Raw genomic sequence first — 22,348 nt, 5'->3', positions numbered from 1 at the left:
AAATTATATTTTGTGAGGGGGGCTAAATTATATTCTGTGAGGGGGCTACCCCAACCCTTGCTACATAATTAAGATGTGAACTACCTTATATTATACCCTGATATTAAGGCTTTTTACTGCACAATTGGTGGTCTTGTATCTATTTCTATGTAGCTACATAGTGGGCCCCAGGAATGATTTTCTCTGGTGGGCCCAAGGTGCTCCAGTCCGACGGTGCTTGTGGGTATGGTTTCACACAGGATATCAGCACCACTCACCCAATATATAAATAAATGGTGCTGGAGAAACCCCTTAACTCAACTGTTTAACAATAACAACACTATACAGAAAAAATTACAGTTAGTGGTCAGTGATTTTTTTTTTCTTTTTTTTTTGTAAAAACGAAAAATGTCAAATATGTATATATATATATATATATATATATATATATATATATATACCGTATATACTCGAGTATAAGCCGACCCGAGAATAAGCCGACCCCCCTAATTTTGCCACAAAAAACTGGGAAAACTTATTGACTCGAGTATAAGCCTAGGGTGGAAATGCAGCATTTACCGGTGAATTTCAAAAATAAAAATAGATCATTATTGCCCCATAGCTGTGCCATATAGTGCTCTGCACCGTTCATATTTCCCCATAGCTCTGCCATATAGTGCCCTGCACCGTTCATATTGCCCCATATCTGCTCCATATAGTGCTCTGCACCGTTCATATTGCCCCATATCTGCCCCATATAGTGCTCTGCACTGTTCATATTGCCCCATATCTGCCCCATATAGTGCTCTGCACCGTTCATATTGCCCCATATCTGCCCCATATAGTGCTCTGCACTGTTCATATTGCCCCATATCTGCCCCATATAGTGCTCTGCACTGTTCATATTGCCCCATATCTGCCCCATATAGTGCTGTGCACCGTTCATATTGCCCCATATCTGTGCCATATAGTGCTCTGCACTGTTCATATTGCCCCATATCTGCCCTATATAGTGCTCTGCACCGTTCATATTGCCCCATATCTGCCCCATATAGTGCTCTGCACTGTTCATATTGCCCCATATCTGCCCCATATAGTGCTCTGCACTGTTCATATTGCCCCATATCGTGCTCTGCACTGTTCATATTGCCCCATATCAGCCCCATATAGTGCTCTGCACTGTTCATATTGCCCCATATCTGCCCCATATAGTGCTCTGCACCATTCATATTGCCCCATATCTGCCCCATATAGTGCTCTGCACTGTTCATATTGCCCCATATCTGCCCCATATAGTGCTCTGCACTGTTCATATTGCCCCATATCGTGCTCTGCACCGTTCATACTGCCCCATAGATGTTCGGTATAAATCTGTGCCGCCGCTGCTGCTGCTGCAATAAAAAAAAAAAAAAAAGCCATACTCACCTTTCTTGATTGCAGCTTCCAGCGTCCGGTCCCGGCGTCTCCCCGCTCTGACTGATCAGGCAGAGGGCGCCGCGCACACTATATGCGTCATCGCGCATATAGACGCCGGGAAGATGGAGCGGCGCCCGGCGGCTGGAACGCGGACAGGTGAATATTACATACTTACCTGGTCCCGACGTCCGGCTCCCCCTGCCGTCCCACGGTCTTCTGTGCTGCAGCCTCTTCCTCTATCAGCGGTCACCGACACCGCTGATTAGAGAAATGAATAGGCGGCTCCACCCCTATGGGAGGTGGAGCCGCTTATTCATTTCTCTAATGAGCGGTCCCACGTGACCGCTGAAGAGGGGAAGAAGCTGTAGCACAGAAGACCGTGGGAGGGCAGGGGGAGCGCCAGGATCGCTGGGACTAGGTAAGTATGCCTCAGAGCCCTCTCCCCCTCACCCGCCGACCCCACCGCTACCGTGACTCGAGTATAAGCCGAGAGGGGCACATTCAGCCTAAAAATTTGAGCTGAAAATCTCGGCTTATACTCGAGTATATACGGTATATATATATATATATATATATATATATATATATATATATATATACTTGATATCTTTGTAATCATATGAAATGCCAGAATTAAGTTAACTTGTCATTTATGCTTCACAGTCAGCTTAAAAAACAAGTATATATATATATATATATAAATATATATATATACTGTATATAGAGATACTGTATATATAATGCATATATATTATGTTACACATACATACAGTATATACATTTGAAGACTTATCCCTCTGCAGTTTATTGTAAAAGAATACAAACTTCTGCTGCTCCGGCGTCTATTATTGTCTGCAGCTCTGACATCACGTCAGTAGTGCTACAGAGTATCAGCTGCTGAGCTCCCTGATTGGCTGCACCACTATTGACGTGGCATCAGAACTGTAGACACTGGATCTGCGGAGTGTGAATAAAGTGCAGTTTGTTTGGGGCGTAGTGCTATGTGGTATTTTATCGTACAGCACTCGGCGCAGTGTTATTCTATGGGGCAGAGCAGTTCAGCGATTGTTTTCTCATGCTGAATCGGCATGAGAAAACAATGGCCGCATGCTGTGATTGGCAGCGCACAAATATATTATTTATTCACCATGCAACAAGTGGGCATGTGTAACTTCAAATGCCAGAGCTGAATTTTAGTCCCAGGACACCTCCTCCTCCCAGCACAGGGCCCACAGCACAACTCTTGCCCTGCCTCCTATGACCCCGTTCCACCATTGCGCCCCCCTGGAAAGCTAAATTTGGACTATAAGGCTGCCGTCACACTAGCAGTATTTGGTCAGTATTTTACATCAGTATTTCTAAGCCAAAACCAGGAGTGGGTGATAAATACAGAAGTGGTGACGTGTTTCAATTATACTTTTCCTCTATTTGTTCCACTCCTGGTTTTGGCTTACAAATACTGATGTGAAATACTGACCAAATACTGCTAGTGTGATGCCGGCCTAAGACAGACACTCAATTTATCATTAAACATTTTTTTTCCTTCACAAAAGTTGAGGTGCATATTATGGTCAATTGCTTCTTATAGTCCAAAAAATACGTTATATGAAAACACAGGCAAGGAGTAAATACATTAACATAGCTTAATTATTTTAATTCTAGGGAGACAAGATCAAGATACTTCAGATATTCCTATCAGTATATATGATAATATTTGCATAGTGTGCCAGTAGCAGCAGCTGGAGACAGGATCCTGTCCCGGCTGCTGAAGCAAAATGAATATTCACGCTTCCCCATGCCCCTATGGGCGTAGAGAGGCGTGAATATCATTTCTCTTTAATAGCGGGCAGCGTTAGCCGCAGGGTGCAGATAACAGCAGCAGGTCATCCGAGCAGCCTCTTCCTCGCTGGATTCCTGGAAGCTTTCTGACTGAGACAGCAGCACGCTGGATGATGATGTCATCCAGCTGGGCTGCCTCAGACAAGAAGCAGGATGCCGGGAGGTGAGCTTCTCTGTGAGTCTGTGTGCCTGCGTGTGTGTGTATGTGTGTAGTGCTTTGTGCGTGTGTGTGGTGCGGTTGTGGGGCTTTACATGTGGGCAGTGTTAGCTGCACCCTGCGGCTAATGCTGCCCGCTATTAAAGAGAAATGGTATTCACGCCTTTCCACTCCCATAGGGGCATGGGGAAGCGTGAATATTCATTTTGCTTTAGCAGCGGGGACAGGATCCTGTCTCCAGCTGCTGCTGCTGGCACAGGGCGGGTGTTATAACCTGGTGGTCAGGACAATAATGGACCTGGTGGTTAAGAGCACACGGAATGACCTGATAGTTACTGATAATAAGGACGAGCTCTGGGACGTGGGAACTCTGCTGACCGCAATCCCTAATCCTATCAAACACACTAGAAATAGCCGTGGATTGCGCCTAACGCTCCCTATGCAACTCGGCACAGCCTAAGAAACTAGCTAGCCCTGAAGATAGAAAAATAAAGCCTACCTTGCCTCAGAGAAATTCCCCAAAGGAAAAGGCAGCCCCCCACATATAATGAGTGTGAGTAAAGATGAAAATACAAACACAGAGATGAAATAGATTTAGCAAAGTGAGGCCCGACTTACTAAACAGACTGAGGATAGGAAAGGTTACTTTGCGGTCAGCACAAAAACCTACAAAAAGACCACACAGAGGGCGCAAAAAGACCCTCCGCACCGACTCACGGTGCGGAGGCGCTCCCTCTGCGTCCCAGAGCTTCCAGCAAGCAAGACAACAAATTAAATAGCAAGCTGGACAGAAAAATAGCAAACCAAAGAAATACAAGCTGGAACTTAGCTTCTGATGGGAAGACAGGTCACAAGAACGATCCAGGAGTGAACTAGACCAATACTGGAACATTGACAGGTGGCATGGAGCAAAGATCTAAGTGGAGTTAAATAGAGCAGCAGCTAACGAAATAACCTCGTCACCTGTGAAACTCAGAAACACCCACCAGAGGAAGTCCATGGACAGAACCAGCCGAAGTACCATTCATGACCACAGGAGGGAGCCCGACAACCGAATTCACAACAGTACCCCCCCTTGAGGAGGGGTCACCGAACCCTCACCAGAGCCCCCAGGCCGACCAGGATGAGCCAAATGAAAGGCACGAACCAGATCGGCAGCATGAACATCAGAGGCAAAAACCCAGGAATTATCTTCCTGACCATAACCCTTCCACTTGACCAGGTACTGGAGTTTCCGTCTCGAAACACGAGAATCCAAAATCTTCTCCACCACATACTCCAACTCCCCCTCAACTAACACTGGGGCAGGAGGATCAACGGATGGAACCACAGGCGCCACGTATCTCTGCAATAACAACCTATGGAACACATTATGGATGGCAAAAGAAGCAGGAAGGGTCAAACAAAATGACACAGGATTGATAACCTCAGAAATCTTATACGGACCAATGAAACGAGGCTTAAACTTAGGAGAGGAAACCTTCATAGGAACATAACGAGACGACAACCAAACCAAATCCCCAACACGAAGTCAGGGACCCACACAGCGCCGGCGGTTAGCAAAACGTTGAGCCTTCTCCTGGGACAATGTCAAATTGTCCACCACATGAGTCCAAATCTGCTGCAACCTATCCACCACAGTAAAAACATAGCCCATTCCAACGTCTGTGTTCTTGCCGTTCAGCTCTGGTCAAAGTCCTATCACATTACATAGGCTCAGGCCCATGCTTAGATAGTACCGCCAAATGGTGCACAGCTTTACGCTCACGCAAGTGTCGATCGATCTGAATGGCCAAGGACATTGACTCATTCAGACCAGCAGGCATGGGAAACCCCACCATGACATCCTTAAGGGCTTCAGAGAGACCCTTTCTGAAGATTGCTGCCAGGGCACATTCATTCCACTGAGTGAGCACAGACCACTTTCTAAACTTCTGACAATATATCTCCGCTTCATCCTGACCCTGACACAGAGCCAGCAAGATTTTCTCTGCCTGATCCACTGAATTAGGTTCGTCATAAAGCAATCCAAGCGCCAGGAAAAACGCATCAACATCACGCAATGCCGGATCTCCTGGCGCAAGGGAAAATGCCCAGTCTTGAGGGTCACCACGCAACAAAGAAATAATGATCCTTACTTGTTGAACAGGGTCACCTGAGGAGCGAGGTTTCAAGGCAAGAAACAATTTACAATTATTTTTGAAATTCAAGAACTTAGATCTATCACCAAAAAACAAATCAGGAATTGGAATCCTAGGCTCTGACATCGGATTCTGAACCACAAAATCTTGAATGTTTTGTATCCTTGTAGTGAGATTATCCATCCAAGAGGACAGACCTTGAATGTCCATGTTTACACCAGTGTCCTGAACCACCCAGAGGTAAAGGGGAAAATAGAGACAAAACACACTGCAAAGAAAAAAAAATGGTCTCAGAACTTCTCTTATCCCTCTATTGAGATGCATTAGTACTTTGGGCCACCTGTACTGTTATGACCTGGTGGTCAGGACAATAATGGACCTGGTGGTTAAGAGCACACGGAATGACCTGATAGTTACTGATAATAAGGACGAGCTCTGGGATGTGGGAACTCTGCTGACCGCAATCCCTAAACCTATCAAACACATTAGAAATAGCCGTGGATTGCGCCTAACGCTCCCTATGCAACTCGGCACAGCCTAAGAAACTAGCTAGCCCTGAAGATAGAAAAATAAAGCCTACCTTGCCTCGGAGAAATTCCCCAAAGGAACAGGCAGCCCCCCACATATAATGACTGTGAGTAAAGATGAAAATACAAACACAGAGATGAAATAGATTTAGCAAAGTGAGGCCCGACTTACTGAACAGACCGAGGATAGGAAAGGTTACTTTGTGGTCAGCACAAAAACCTACAAAAAGACCACGCAGAGGGCGTAAAAAGACCCTCCGCACCGACTCACGGTGCGGAGGCGCTCCCTCTGCGTCCCAGAGCTTCCAGCAAGGAAGACAACAAATTAAATAGCAAGCTGGACAGAAAAATAGCAAACCAAAGAAATACAAGCTGGAACTTAGCTTCTGATGGGAAGACAGGTCACAAGAACGATCCAGGAGTGAACTAGACCAATACTGGAAAATTGACAGGTGGCATGGAGCAAAGATCTAAGTGGAGTTAAATAGAGCAGCAGCTAATGAAATAACCTCGTCACCTGTGAAACTCAGAAACACCTACCAGAGGAAGTCCATGGACAGAACCAGCTGAAGTACCATTCATGACCACAGGAGGGAGCCTGACAACCGAATTCACAACAGGCGGGCCCCCTTGACTTGGGGGGCCCTATAGCCACTGGCAATGGGCCCTTGGAGCAGTGGGGGCCCTAGGCAGCTGCTGGCCAGTATGCCAGCACGTGTCAGTGCCTGGGCCCACCGGAGAATCCTCCGGTTCTCCGGTGGGCCAGTCCGAGCCTGTGTATGTGTGTGATGAGCAGCTACTGCTGTGGTGAGCTGTGTGTGTGTGTGGTGAAGGACAATGATATTGGTGGGGGGAGACAATGATGGAGGTGATGGGCAATGATGGTGGTTGGGGAGACAATGATGGAGGTGATGGGCAATGATGGTGGGGGAGACAATGATGGAGGTGATAGGTAATGATGGTATGGGAGGCAATGATGGAGGTGATATGCAATGATGGTGGGGAGGCAATGATGGAGGTGATAGGCAATGATGGTGGGGGGAGGCAATTATGGAGGTGAAGGGCAATGGTGGTAGTGGGAGGCAATGATGGAGGTGATGGAATGGGCAATGATGGTGGTGGGGGGAGGCAATGATGGTGGTGGGGGGAGGCAATGATGGAGGTGATGAAATGGACAATGATGGTGGGGGAGGAGGCAATGATGCAGGTGGTGGGGGAGAATGATAAGGGTGGTGGGAGAGAAGGCAATGATGGAGGTGGTGATGAGGACAATGATGGGGGTGGAGAGGGGCTGCATTATACTTTATGAGGGGGCTACATTATATTCTGTGGGGGGACTGCAATATTTTCAGGGGACTATATTATGGGGGCTACATCATACTATGTGAGGGGGCTACAGTATACTCTATGGGGGGCTGCATTATATTCTGTGGTGGGGCTGCATTCTCTCAGTTGACTACATTATATTCTGGTGGCTGCATTATACTATATGAGGGGGCTGCATTATACCCTATGAGGGTGCTACATTATATTCTATGGTGGGGACTGCGTTATACCTGAGGGGGTTGCATTATATTTTGTGGGGTGCTGCATTATATTCTATGAGAGGGGACTGCGTTATATTCTGTGAGGGGGCTAAATTATATTTTGTGAGGGGGGCTAAATTATATTCTGTGAGGGGGCTACCCCAACCCTTGCTACATAATTAAGATGTGAACTACCTTATATTATACCCTGATATTAAGGCTTTTTACTGCACAATTGGTGGTCTTGTATCTATTTCTATGTAGCTACATAGTGGGCCCCAGGAATGATTTTCTCTGGTGGGCCCAAGGTGCTCCAGTCCGACGGTGCTTGTGGGTATGGTTTCACACAGGATATCAGCACCACTCACCCAATATATAAATAAATGGTGCTGGAGAAACCCCTTAACTCAACTGTTTAACAATAACAACTCTATACAGAAAAAATTACAGTTAGTGGTCAGTGATTTTTTTTTTCTTTTTTTTTTGTAAAAACGAAAAATGTCAAATATGTATATATATATATATATATATATATATATATATATATACCGTATATACTCGAGTATAAGCCGACCCGAGAATAAGCCGACCCCCCTAATTTTGCCACAAAAAACTGGGAAAACTTATTGACTCGAGTATAAGCCTAGGGTGGAAATGCAGCATTTACCGGTGAATTTCAAAAATAAAAATAGATCATTATTGCCCCATAGCTGTGCCATATAGTGCTCTGCACCGTTCATATTTCCCCATAGCTCTGCCATATAGTGCCCTGCACCGTTCATATTGCCCCATATCTGCTCCATATAGTGCTCTGCACCGTTCATATTGCCCCATATCTGCCCCATATAGTGCTCTGCACTGTTCATATTGCCCCATATCTGCCCCATATAGTGCTCTGCACCGTTCATATTGCCCCATATCTGCCCCATATAGTGCTCTGCACTGTTCATATTGCCCCATATCTGCCCCATATAGTGCTCTGCACTGTTCATATTGCCCCATATCTGCCCCATATAGTGCTGTGCACCGTTCATATTGCCCCATATCTGTGCCATATAGTGCTCTGCACTGTTCATATTGCCCCATATCTGCCCTATATAGTGCTCTGCACCGTTCATATTGCCCCATATCTGCCCCATATAGTGCTCTGCACTGTTCATATTGCCCCATATCTGCCCCATATAGTGCTCTGCACTGTTCATATTGCCCCATATCGTGCTCTGCACTGTTCATATTGCCCCATATCAGCCCCATATAGTGCTCTGCACTGTTCATATTGCCCCATATCTGCCCCATATAGTGCTCTGCACCATTCATATTGCCCCATATCTGCCCCATATAGTGCTCTGCACTGTTCATATTGCCCCATATCTGCCCCATATAGTGCTCTGCACTGTTCATATTGCCCCATATCGTGCTCTGCACCGTTCATACTGCCCCATAGATGTTCGGTATAAATCTGTGCCGCCGCTGCTGCTGCTGCAATAAAAAAAAAAAAAAAAAGCCATACTCACCTTTCTTGATTGCAGCTTCCAGCGTCCGGTCCCGGCGTCTCCCCGCTCTGACTGATCAGGCAGAGGGCGCCGCGCACACTATATGCGTCATCGCGCATATAGACGCCGGGAAGATGGAGCGGCGCCCGGCGGCTGGAACGCGGACAGGTGAATATTACATACTTACCTGGTCCCGACGTCCGGCTCCCCCTGCCGTCCCACGGTCTTCTGTGCTGCAGCCTCTTCCTCTATCAGCGGTCACCGACACCGCTGATTAGAGAAATGAATAGGCGGCTCCACCCCTATGGGAGGTGGAGCCGCTTATTCATTTCTCTAATGAGCGGTCCCACGTGACCGCTGAAGAGGGGAAGAAGCTGTAGCACAGAAGACCGTGGGAGGGCAGGGGGAGCGCCAGGATCGCTGGGACTAGGTAAGTATGCCTCAGAGCCCTCTCCCCCTCACCCGCCGACCCCACCGCTACCGTGACTCGAGTATAAGCCGAGAGGGGCACATTCAGCCTAAAAATTTGAGCTGAAAATCTCGGCTTATACTCGAGTATATACGGTATATATATATATATATATATATATATATATATATATATATACTTGATATCTTTGTAATCATATGAAATGCCAGAATTAAGTTAACTTGTCATTTATGCTTCACAGTCAGCTTAAAAAACAAGTATATATATATATATATATATAAATATATATATATACTGTATATAGAGATACTGTATATATAATGCATATATATTATGTTACACATACATACAGTATATACATTTGAAGACTTATCCCTCTGCAGTTTATTGTAAAAGAATACAAACTTCTGCTGCTCCGGCGTCTATTATTGTCTGCAGCTCTGACATCACGTCAGTAGTGCTACAGAGTATCAGCTGCTGAGCTCCCTGATTGGCTGCACCACTATTGACGTGGCATCAGAACTGTAGACACTGGATCTGCGGAGTGTGAATAAAGTGCAGTTTGTTTGGGGCGTAGTGCTATGTGGTATTTTATCGTACAGCACTCGGCGCAGTGTTATTCTATGGGGCAGAGCAGTTCAGCGATTGTTTTCTCATGCTGAATCGGCATGAGAAAACAATGGCCGCATGCTGTGATTGGCAGCGCACAAATATATTATTTATTCACCATGCAACAAGTGGGCATGTGTAACTTCAAATGCCAGAGCTGAATTTTAGTCCCAGGACACCTCCTCCTCCCAGCACAGGGCCCACAGCACAACTCTTGCCCTGCCTCCTATGACCCCGTTCCACCATTGCGCCCCCCTGGAAAGCTAAATTTGGACTATAAGGCTGCCGTCACACTAGCAGTATTTGGTCAGTATTTTACATCAGTATTTCTAAGCCAAAACCAGGAGTGGGTGATAAATACAGAAGTGGTGACGTGTTTCAATTATACTTTTCCTCTATTTGTTCCACTCCTGGTTTTGGCTTACAAATACTGATGTGAAATACTGACCAAATACTGCTAGTGTGATGCCGGCCTAAGACAGACACTCAATTTATCATTAAACATTTTTTTTCCTTCACAAAAGTTGAGGTGCATATTATGGTCAATTGCTTCTTATAGTCCAAAAAATACGTTATATGAAAACACAGGCAAGGAGTAAATACATTAACATAGCTTAATTATTTTAATCCTAGGGAGACAAGATCAAGATACTTCAGATATTCCTATCAGTATATATGATATTATTTGCATAGTGAAGTCCGTCCTCCACTTTCTAGGCTCATAAAAGAATAAGGAGTCACCGTGTGACTGTCTGACCAGCACAGAACACATCTCCTGCACCATGTCCTGGTTCTGCCTCCTCCTCTCACTCATTTTGTGTTCTGCATGTAAGATCCACTTCTCGGCACAGACTGATTACAGGACAGTCACTTTCTCTAGTGTAACGTTTATTTCTCTTTTATTTCAGATGCATCAGCTCAGTTTACTGTGACTCAGGATGCTTCAGTGTCATCGTCTCTTGGGGAGAGTGTCCGTATCACCTGTAGTAGAAGTGGGGGATCAGTAACTGGGGGTAACTATCCAGCTTGGTACTACCAGACACCTGGAAGTCCCCCTAAACCCTTAATTTACAGCACAAGCAGTAACCAGAACAACAGGCCATCAGGAGTATCAGATCGATTCAGTGGATCCATATCTGGGGTATCAGCGGTCCTGTCCATCAGCAAAGTTGAGTCAGTAGATGAAGGAAATTATTACTGTTGTCTCTATGCTGGCAGTGATAGATATACACAATGTTACATTGGGGATAATAAACAGTTACAAATATTGCCTGCATATCCTGTATTAAACAGTAGAGGCAGTAGTGCATGTTCTGTACCATTTTAATTATATACATAGTTAGGTTTTGTTTGAAGCCATGTGGTAAGAATTTAGTTACTAGTGTATAAACTTGGTGACCGAAGATTTCCAAGTGACACAGCCTTCCTTGACACGAGATTACATCCATGACGTAGAATTTTGTGTGAATGTTCATCTTTTATAAAAAAAAATAAGTATTTTTGGATAATATGAATGTTGTGACAGCAAGATTATTATAGTAGTGCCATTCCTTTATAACATAGTTTCTTTGATTTGTTTTTTTTTTATGAAAGTGGGTGTCTTTTAGCACTCCAGATCATTTTAAACAGATCTACTTTATCAAGTGCTAGTTTCAAAAAGTAATAAAAAGAGTCGTGAACTCACTAATTTTGTGCTGGTGGTTTGAAACCTAGAATGCCAATTCTTGACATACAGTGGGGGAAAAAAAGCATTTATTCAGCCACCAAATGTGCAAGTTCTCCCACTTAAAAAAATGAGAAAGGCCTGTAATTGACATCATAGGTAGACCACAACTATGATGGTCAAAATGAGAAAACAAATCCTGAAAATCACCTTGTCTGATTTGGCAAGATTTATTTTGCAAATTATGGTGGAAAATAAGTATTTGGTCATTAACAAAAGTTCATCTCAATATTTTGTTATATATCCTTTGTTGGTAGTGACAGAGGTCAAACGTTTTCTGTAAGTCTTCACAAGGTTGCCACACACTGTTGGAGGTATGTTGGCCAATTCCTCCATGCAGATCTCCTCTAGAGCAGTGATGTTTTGGGCCTGTCCTTGGGCAACACGAACTTTCAACTTCCTCCAAAGGTTTGCTATGAAGTTGAGATCTGGAGACTGGCTAGTCCACTCCAGGACCTTCATATGCTTTTAACTAAGACACTCCTTTGTTGCCCTGGCGGTGTGATTGGGATGATTATCATGCTGAAAAACCCATCCATGTTTCATCTTTAACCCCTTCATGACCTTGGGATTTTTCGTTTTTCCGTGTTTGTTTTTCACTCCCCTCCTTCCCAGAGCCATAACTTTTTTATTTTTCCGTCAATTTGGCCAAGTGAGGGCTTATTTTTTGCGGGACGAGTTGTACTTTTGAACGACATCATTGGTTTTAGCATGTCGTGTACAAGAAAACAGGAAAAAAATTCCAAGTGCGGTGAAAATTGCAAAAAAAGTGCAATCCCACACTTGTTTTTTGTTTGGCTTTTTTGCTAGGTTCACTAAATGCTAAAACTGACCTGCCATTATGATTCTCCAGGTCATTACGAGTTCATAGACACCTAACATGACTAGGTTATTTTTTATCTAAGTGGTGAAAAAAAATTCCAAACTTTGCTAAAAAAAAAAAAAAAAATTGCGCCATTTTCCGATACTCGTAGCGTCTCCATTTTTTGTGATCTGGGGTCAGTTGAGGGCTTATTTTTTGCGTGCCGAGCTGGCGTTTTTAATGATATCATTTTGGTGCAGATACGTTCTTTTGATCGCCCGTTATTGCATTTTAATGCAATGTCGCGGCGACCTAAAAAACGTAATTCTGGCGTTTCGAATTTTTTTCTCGCTACACCGTTTAGCGATCAGGTTAATGCTTTTTTTTAATTGATAGATCGGGCAATTCTGAGCGCGGCGATACCAAATATGTGTAGATTTGATTTTTTTTTTTATTGATTTATTTTGATTGGGGTGAAAGGGGGGTGATTTAAACTTTTATATTTTTTTTATTTTTTTCACTTTTTTTTTTACTTTTGCCATGCTTCAATAGCCTCCATGGGAGGCTAGAAGCAGGCACAGCACGATCGGCTCTGCTACATAGCAGCGATCTGCTGATCGCTGCTATGTAGCAGAAATGGAGGTGTGCTGTGAGCGCCGACCACAGGGTGGCGCTCACAGCCACCGGTCATCAGTAACCATAGAGGTCTCTAGGACCTCTATGGTTACCATCCTGATGCATCGCCGACCCCCGATCATGTGACGGGGGTCGGCGATGACGTCATTTCCGGCCGCCCGGCCGGAACCGGTAGTTAAATGCCGCTGTCTGCGTTTGACAGCGGCATTTAACTAGTTAATAGGTGCGGGCAGATCGCGATTCTGCCCGCGCCTATTATGGGCACATGTCAGCTGTTCAAAACAGCTGACATGTCCCGGCTTTGATGCGGGCTCACCGCGGAGCCCTGCATCAAAGCAGGGGATCTGACCTCGGACGTACTATCCCGTCCGAGGTCAGATAGGGGTTAATGCCCTTGCTGATGGAAGGAGGTTTGCACTCAAAATCTCATGATACATGGCCCCATTCATTATTCCATGTACACGGATCAGTCGTCGTGGTCCCTTTGCAGATAAACAGCCCCAAACATGATATTGTCAACCCCATGCTTCACAGTAGGTATGGTGTTCTTTGGATGCAACTCAGCATTCTGTCTCTTCCAAACACGATGACTTTTGTTTCTACCAAACAGTTCTACTTTGGTTTCATCAGACCATATGACATTCTCCCAATACTCTTTTGGATAATCCAAATGCTCTCTAACAAACTTCAGACGGGCCCGGACATGTACTGGCTTAAGCAGGGAGACACATCTGGCACTGCAGGATCTGAGTCCCTGGCGGCTTAGTGTGTTACTGATGGTAGCCTTTGTTAAGATGGTCCCAGCTCTATGCAGGTCATTTACTAGGTTCCCCCCTCTGGTTCTGGAATTTTTGCTCACCGTTCTTGTGATCATTTTGACCCCATGGGGTGAGATCTTGCGTGGAGCCCCAGATCGAGGAAGATTATCAGTTGATTTCATCACACTAAGCTGCTTGCCTATTGCAGATTCAGTCTTCCCAGCCTGGTGCAGGGCTACAATTTTGTTTCTGGTGTCCTTTGACAGCTCTTTGGTCTTCACCATAGTAGAGTTTGGAGTGTGACTGTTTGAGGTTGTGGACAGGTGTCTTTTATACTGATAACAACTTCAAAACAGGTGCCATTACTACAGGTAATGAGTGTAGGACAGAAGAGCCTCTTAAAGAAGAATTTGCAGGTCTGTGAGAGCCAGAAATCTTGCATGTTTTTAGGTGACCAAATACTTATTTTCTATCATATTTTGTAAAAATAATCTTGCCAAATCAGACAAGGTGATTTTCCGGATTTGTTTTCTCAATTTTGACTCTCATAGTTGTGTTCTAGCTATGATGTCAATTACAGGCTTCTCTGATCTTTTTAAATGGGAGAATTGCACAACTGGTGGCTGACTAAATACTTTTTTTACCCACTGTGTCAAATTTACATAACAAAACATTGTGTAACATTTTATTAATTTAATGCAAATCCCGATGATTTGAGCTTAACTATTACTATACAAAATAACATTAAAATTCCCCTAATATTACATAAACCCACAAGTCTCAATGAATAAGTGCTCTGTTGGTAGTGTAGCAAGATGGACAAGAGAGACTGAGAAACTGTAAGCGAACACTGCCATCTGCTGGACCAAACTGAAAGTGGAAGTAAAAAAAGAATTTGTAGGAGGAGTGAATTCACCTGCTGAACCAGATCAGGTGACACACAGGAAGGACTTCCTGAATATAAAAGGCCTGGCTAGGGTGAGAAGGGGAGTTGGCTCCAGAACCTGCACCAAGATAGGTTGTATGCCTGCGATGTGAGCTTGCAGCCACCATCGCCACAGAGGAGTTTGAGAGTGGTCAGATGCTTGAGTTGTGAGGAAGAGCCAAGCCCACCTCCAGTGGAGGGCCATGACCAGAGCCAAGCCAGGTCCGAGTGATGCCACAGCCGGGTTACTGGGGCATGCTTGGAGAGCAAGACAGGCGGGATGTCAGCCAGTCAGCAAGATTCAGACAACTCCAGTCAAAGCCTGAGATCCAGACTATGTCGGCCAAGGTCTGGAACCCAGATGGTGCCAGTTAAGAGTCGAGGACCAGCCTCCCCACTTTGCACCTGTTGGCAGTCAAGCACTGAAGATACCCGAAGAATACGCGACCAGAGACTCTCACCTCAGCTGGTGATCAGAGGACACGAGTGAGCAAGGCCATGGCTTTCAGCACAGACTCACGGTACCGGGTGTGGGCAGGGAGAGGCTGCAGATGAGATGGGTCCTGGCTGACAATAAAATGGTCCAGAAAGCATTATTAGACTTTGTCATGGTCCAGAAAGCTGCAAGGGTGCCCTAGAGATGGTTCCCACTAAATACAGCATTTGCCTCCTTCGCAGTTAGACCAAAGTTGGACTGTAGACCCTGAAATGATCTTAATGATATAGGTCTTGTAATGTACTAACCAGGGCCGGCATTAGCAGCCGGTGCATGTTCCGGGGCCCTGAGCAGGTGGAGGGGCCCACTCACCGTCAGGGACACGGGCGCACTGTGGGGGCCCGGTGCCTGTGCCAGTGCCGGCACTTGCGAGTGGGCCCCCTGCCTGCTCAAGGCTCTGGTGCTTGCAATACTTATCTCTCCCTGTTCCACCTATGCGGCATCTTCCGCTTCTTCTAACTGTGAAGTTTCAGGTTAGAGGCCGCGATTACGTCAATAATGTGCACCCTCTGCCTCAACAGTCAGTACAGAGAGCCGGAATTCATTGTGGAGTCCGAAGCAGAGCAGCGGCCATCAAGGAGAGGTGAGTATTTACTTTTTTTTTTATGTGTGGAGCAATATGTGGGGCCCATTATATATGGAGCATTATATTGGACCCATCATATACTGTAGCATCATATGGGGCCCATTATATATGGAGCATCATATGGGGCCCATTCTGTTTGGAGCAATATATGGGGTTCATCATATACTGAACCATTATATGAGGCCCATCATATACTGGAGCATCGTATGGGGCCCATTATATTTGGAGCATCATATGGGATCTATTATATATTCAGCATCTTATGGGGCCCATTCTGTTTGGAGAAATATATGGGGCCCATCATATACTGGAGCATTATATAGGGCCCATCATATACTGAATGAAGCATTATATGGGGCCCATTATATACTGTATGGAGCATTATATGGGGCTTATGCTGTATGAAGCATTATATGGAGCCCATCATATAATGTATGGAGCATTATATGGTGTCCATTATTCTGTATGGAGCGATATATGGGGCTCATTATTCTGTATGGAGAAATATATGGGGTCCATTATACTGTATGGAGCATTATATGGGGTCCATTATTCTGTAAGGAGAAATATATGGGATCCATTATACTGTGTGGATCATTATATGGGGCTCATAATTCTGTATGGAGCATTATGTGGTGCCAATAATACTGTAAGGAGGACTATGCTGCCCTGTTTCTGACCTATTGTATATTTTACAATAGATATCACTCATGCAATGTAAGAAGTAAGTAAAATCTTTGGCATTGTACTATACCTATATTTCTCTGTGGTATCTGTTCATCATTAATTGTGGTATGTGTTAAAAGGGACCCACTGAGACTCTTTTGCTTGGGGCCCACGAAAACCTGGAGCAGCCCCTGGTACTAACAATATACAGTGGGGCAAAAAAGTATTTAGTCAGTCAGCAATAGTGCAAGTTCCACCACTTAAAAAGATGAGAGGCGTCTGTAATTTACATCATAGGTAGACCTCAACTATGGGAGACAAACTGAGAAAAAAAAATCCAGAAAATCACATTGTCTGTTTTTTTAACATTTTATTTGCATATTATGGTGGAAAATAAGTATTTGGTCAGAAACAAACAATCAAGATTTCTGGCTCTCACAGACCTGTAACTTCATCTTTAAGAGTCTCCTCTTTCCTCCACTCATTACCTGTAGTAATGGCACCTGTTTAAGCTTGTTATCAGTATAAAAAGACACCTGTGCACACCCTCAAACAGTCTGACTCCAAACTCCACTATGGTGAAGACCAAAGAGCTGTCAAAGGACACCAGAAACAAAATTGTAGCCCTGCACCAGGCTGGGAAGACTGAATCTGCAATAGCCAACCAGCTTGGAGTGAAGAAATCAACAGTGGGAGCAATAATTAGAAAATGGAAGACATACAAGACCACTGATAATCTCCCTCGATCTGGGGCTCCACGCAAAATCCCACCCCGTGGGGTCAGAATGATCACAAGAACGGTGAGCAAAAATCCCAGAACCACGCGGGGGGACCTAGTGAATGAACTGCAGAGAGCTGGGACCAATGTAACAAGGCCTACCATAAGTAACACACTACGCCACCATGGACTCAGATGCTGCAGTGCCAGACGTGTCCCACTGCTTAAGCCAGTACATGTCCGGGCCCATCTGAAGTTTGCTAGAGAGCATTTGGATGATCCAGAGGACTTTTGGGAGAATGTCCTATGGTCTGATGAAACCAAACTGGAACTGTTTGGTCAGAAACACAACTTGTCGTGTTTGGAGGAAAAAGAATACTGAGTTGCATCCATCAAACACCATACCTACTGTAAAGCATGGTGGTGGAAACATCATGCTTTGGGGCTGTTTCTCTGCAAAGGGGCCAGGACGACTGATCCGGGTACATGAAAGAATGAATGGGGCCATGTATCGTGAGATTTTGAGTGCAAACCTCCTTCCATCAGCAAGGGCATTGAAGATGAAACGTGGCTGGGTCTTTCAACATGACAATGATCCAAAGCACACCGCCAGGGCAACGAAGGAGTGGCTTCGTAAGAAGCATTTCAAGGTCCTGTAGTGGCCTAGCCAGTCTCCAGATCTCAACCCTATAGAAAACCTTTGGAGGGAGTTGAAAGTCCGTGTTGCCAAGCGAAAAGCCAAAAACATCACTGCTCTAGAGGAGATCTGCATGGAGGAATGGGCCAACATACCAACAACAGTGTGTGGCAACCTTGTGAAGACTTACAGAAAACGTTTGACCTCTGTCATTGCCAACAAAGGATATATTACAAAGTATTGAGATGAAATTTCGTTTCTGACCAAATACTTATTTTCCACCATAATATGCAAATAAAATGTTAAAAAAACAGACAATGTGATTTTCTGGATTTTTTTTTCTCAGTTTGTCTCCCATAGTTGAGGTCTACCTATGATGCAAATTACAGACGCCTCTCATCTTTTTAAGTGGTGGAACTTGCACTATTGCTGACTGACTAAATACTTTTTTGCCCCACTGTATATCTATCCATACAATTGCCTGTTGCCTGTAAATGATACTGTGAATATTGTTCTTGTGTGATTTATCTATGATAATTATCTTTCACGCATTTAACCCTTTTAAGTGAACTAAGTAGAAGTAGATTTGTGATCCCGCCTGTTGTCTCCGCTTTTGCATTCAGATCACCTGCATTACAGTAGTGATAAGTGAATTTGTTTGGAAATCGATCTCCAAACATAAATTCGGCACGAGAATGGTACATTCGGATTCGTGATCGGAAACATGAGCAAAATTTTATAAAATCGGAAAAAAATGGCAGCATTTGGAAAAAGTGCAGGAAAATATTTGCATTGCCACAAAAAGTATTTTCAGCATTTTAGCAACGATAATGGTGGTGTATCATGAGAGTTTGGCATGTGGTTGATGACGGGATTGAGTTTGCAGAGCTCAGAGGCGCGACGTTCTTGTAAACAGTATTTTTTTCCTAACTTTATGTGTGCACATTGCGGCTAGTCAATCAGGGTGCAGGAAACATCCACAATGTCCTGACACAATGGCTTATGTCATTGGCTGCTGAAATCACATGTCCCTCTCCATATAAAAAGTATACATCTTGTTTTAGCGCCATTTTGACACTGTAACAGCACAGAGAGGCTGCTCCTGACGTTGACACTGTTAACAGCAAGATTTTAGTTAAGGTACCTTCACACTGGCCAACTTAACAACGATATCGCTAGCGATCCGTGACGTTGCAGCGTCCTGGCTAGCGATATCGTTGTGTTTGACACGCAGCAGCGATCTGGATCCTGCTGTGACATCGTTTGGTTGGAGCAGAAAGTCCAGAACTTTATTTCATCTCTGGATCTCCCGCGTGTGACGCCGATTCAGCGATGTCTTCACTGGTAACCAGGGTAAACATCGGGTTACTAAGCGCAGGGCCGCGCTTAGTAACCCGATGTTTACCCTGGTTACCAGCGTAAATGGATCGCCCCCAGACACAGGGCCACGGGGTACTCGGTCCGGGGTTGTCACGGTGGCTAGACCCGGCCAGTGACCCTGCTAAGGGGCGTCCAATAGAAGGGTGATGGTGCGTAGTGCGAGGAATAACGAGGACACAGGGCTGCAGTTTCTTTACCTTTTACTGAAGGTTTCAGGATCCTCAGTCCAGGACACTGTCTACAGGGCTGTCTGAGACCGGCCGGTCCGAAGGCACATCCAGAGTTCCCTTTGCAGGTGGAAATCAGTGTCTAGCCAGTAGCGCCTGTGTGTTGTAGTGCTTCCCTGCTGAGCATTCAGGATAGTCCTCACAACTTCTGTCCTCGTTCAATCTAGATCTTTCTCTTCTCCGTCCCCCAGGTATGTTATGGCTAGGACGCACCTTATTGACAGGTAGGCCTGGAGTTATTCTGGAACCCTAGTGTCGCTCCTCTCCCACAATTGCCTCCTATGTCCTTCTTTGGTGTTGTATGGTAGACAGCCAAACTGTAATTAACTGTCCTGCCGCTGTTTGAAGTAACATAGTAACATAGTAACATGGTAACATAGTTAGTAAGGCCGAAAAAAGACATTTGTCCATCCAGTTCAGCCTATATTCCGTCATAATAAATCCCCAGATCTACGTCCTTTTACAGAACCTAATAATTGTATGATACAATATTGTTCTGCTCCAGGAAGACATCCAGGCCTCTCTTGAACCCCTCGACTGAGTTCGCCATCACCACCTCCTCAGGCAAGCAATTCCAGATTCTCACTGCCCTAACAGTAAAGAATCCTCTTCTATGTTGGTGGAAAAACCTTCTCTCCTCCAGACGCAAAGAATGCCCCCTTGTGCCCGTCACCTTCCTTGGTATAAACAGATCCTCAGCGAGATATTTGTATTGTCCCCTTATATACTTATACATGGTTATTAGATCGCCCCTCAGTCGTCTTTTTTCTAGACTAAATAATCCTAATTTCGCTAATCTATCTGGGTATTGTAGTTCTCCCATCCCCTTTATTAATTTTGTTGCCCTCCTTTGTACTCTCTCTAGTTCCATTATATCCTTCTTGAGCACCGGTGCCCAAAACTGGACACAGTACTCCATGTGCGGTCTAACTAGGGATTTGTACAGAGGCAGTATAATGCTCTCATCATGTGTATCCAGACCTCTTTTAATGCACCCCATGATCCTGTTTGCCTTGGCAGCTGCTGCCTGGCACTGGCTGCTCCAGGTAAGTTTATCATTAACTAGGATCCCCAAGTCCTTCTCCCTGTCAGATTTACCCAGTGGTTCCCGTTCAGTGTGTAATGGTGATATTGATTCCCTCTTCCCATGTGTATAACCTTACATTTATCATTGTTAAACCTCATCTGCCACCTTTCAGCCCAAGTTTCCAACTTATCCAGATCCATCTGTAGCAGAATACTATCTTCTCTTGTATTAACTGCTTTACATAGTTTTGTATCATCTGCAAATATCGATATTTTACTGTGTAAACCTTCTACCAGATCATTAATGAATATGTTGAAGAGAACAGGTCCCAATACTGACCCCTGCGGTACCCCACTGGTCACAGCGACCCAGTTAGAGACTATACCATTTATAACCACCCTCTGCTTTCTATCACTAAGCCAGTTACTAACCCATTTACACACATTTTCCCCCAGACCAAGCATTCTCATTTTGTGTACCAACCTCTTGTGCGGCACGGTATCAAACGCTTTGGAAAAATCGAGATATACCACGTCCAATGACTCACCGTGGTCCAGTCTATAGCTTACCTCTTCATAAAAACTGATTAGATTGGTTTGACAGGAGCGATTTCTCATAAACCCATGCTGATATGGAGTTAAACAGTTATTCTCATTGAGATAATCCAGAATAACATCCCTCAGAAACCCTTCAAATATTTTACCAACAATAGAGGTTAGACTTACTGGCCTATAATTTCCAGGTTCACTTTTAGAGCCCTTTTTGAATATTGGCACCACATTTGCCACAGACCCTGTCGCTATAGAGTCACTAAAAATAGGAAATAATGGTTTATCTATTACATTACTTAGTTCTCTTAGTACTCGTGGGTGTATGCCATCCGGACCCGGAGATTTATCTATTTTAATCTTATTTAGCCGGTTTCGCACCTCTTCTTGGGTTAGATTGGTGACCCTTAATATAGGGTTTTCATTGTTTCTTGGGATTTCACCTAGCATTTCATTTTCCACCGTGAATACCGTGGAGAAGAAGGTGTTTAATATGTTAGCTTTTTCCTCGTCATCTACAACCATTCTTTCCTCACTATTTTTTAAGGGGCCTACATTTTCAGTTTTTATTCTTTTACTATTGATATAGTTGAAGAACAGTTTGGGATTAGTTTTACTCTCCTTAGCAATGTGCTTCTCTGTTTCCTTTTTGGCAGCTTTAATTAGTTTTTTAGATAAAGTATTTTTCTCCCTATAGTTTTTTAGAGCTTCAATGGTGCCATCCTGCTTTAGTAGTGCAAATGCTTTCTTTTTACTGTTAATTGCCTGTCTTACTTCTTTGTTTAGCCACATTGGGTTTTTCCTATTTCTAGTCCTTTTATTCCCACAAGGTATAAACCGCTTACACTGCGTGGAGACTGTTACTTCCTCGGTGCTTCAGCCACCGGCTATGCGCCTCAGTAGGATGTTGCCGTTCTCGGGGCACGACTCCTACTGGCCCTCCTATGTACTTGATTTCGTTTTCTCACTGTCCACAATATCCTTCGCTTTGTGTCCTTTCTTTAAATACCGCCGCAAGGTAGTGCAGGCGCGGTTCCGTAACAATCTGTCCTTTCGCTAGGTACCTGCCAGATTTCCCAGTTCTGACAGGTCCTCCGTGGAA

The 22,348-nt window shown here is 44.6% G+C and overlaps 2 protein-coding genes across 5 annotated transcripts in view; both read left to right on the top strand.

Annotated features, from left to right (window-relative positions):
* The window catches only part of LOC138669991 (immunoglobulin lambda-1 light chain-like), a 773,781-nt gene that overhangs the window by 421,335 nt on the left and 330,098 nt on the right, over window positions 1-22,348 (top strand). The gene's annotated exons all lie outside the window — the stretch shown is intronic.
* Window positions 10,876-22,348, top strand: part of LOC138670016 (immunoglobulin lambda-1 light chain-like) — a 348,412-nt gene continuing 336,939 nt past the window's right edge. For both annotated transcript variants that reach the window (XM_069756996.1, XM_069756987.1), the window contains exons 1-2: window positions 10,876-10,945; window positions 11,026-11,343. In XM_069756996.1, the coding sequence (XP_069613097.1) occupies window positions 10,900-10,945; window positions 11,026-11,343 (364 nt within the window). In that variant the 5' untranslated portion in view covers window positions 10,876-10,899. The remainder of the gene's footprint in view (window positions 10,946-11,025; window positions 11,344-22,348) is intronic.

The sequence above is a fragment of the Ranitomeya imitator genome, chromosome 1 (genome assembly GCF_032444005.1).
Source record: "Ranitomeya imitator isolate aRanImi1 chromosome 1, aRanImi1.pri, whole genome shotgun sequence".
Lineage (NCBI taxonomy): Eukaryota > Metazoa > Chordata > Amphibia > Anura > Dendrobatidae > Ranitomeya > Ranitomeya imitator.
Note: the sequence above shows the minus strand (reverse complement) of the source record. Positions and strands in the feature narration are given on the sequence as shown.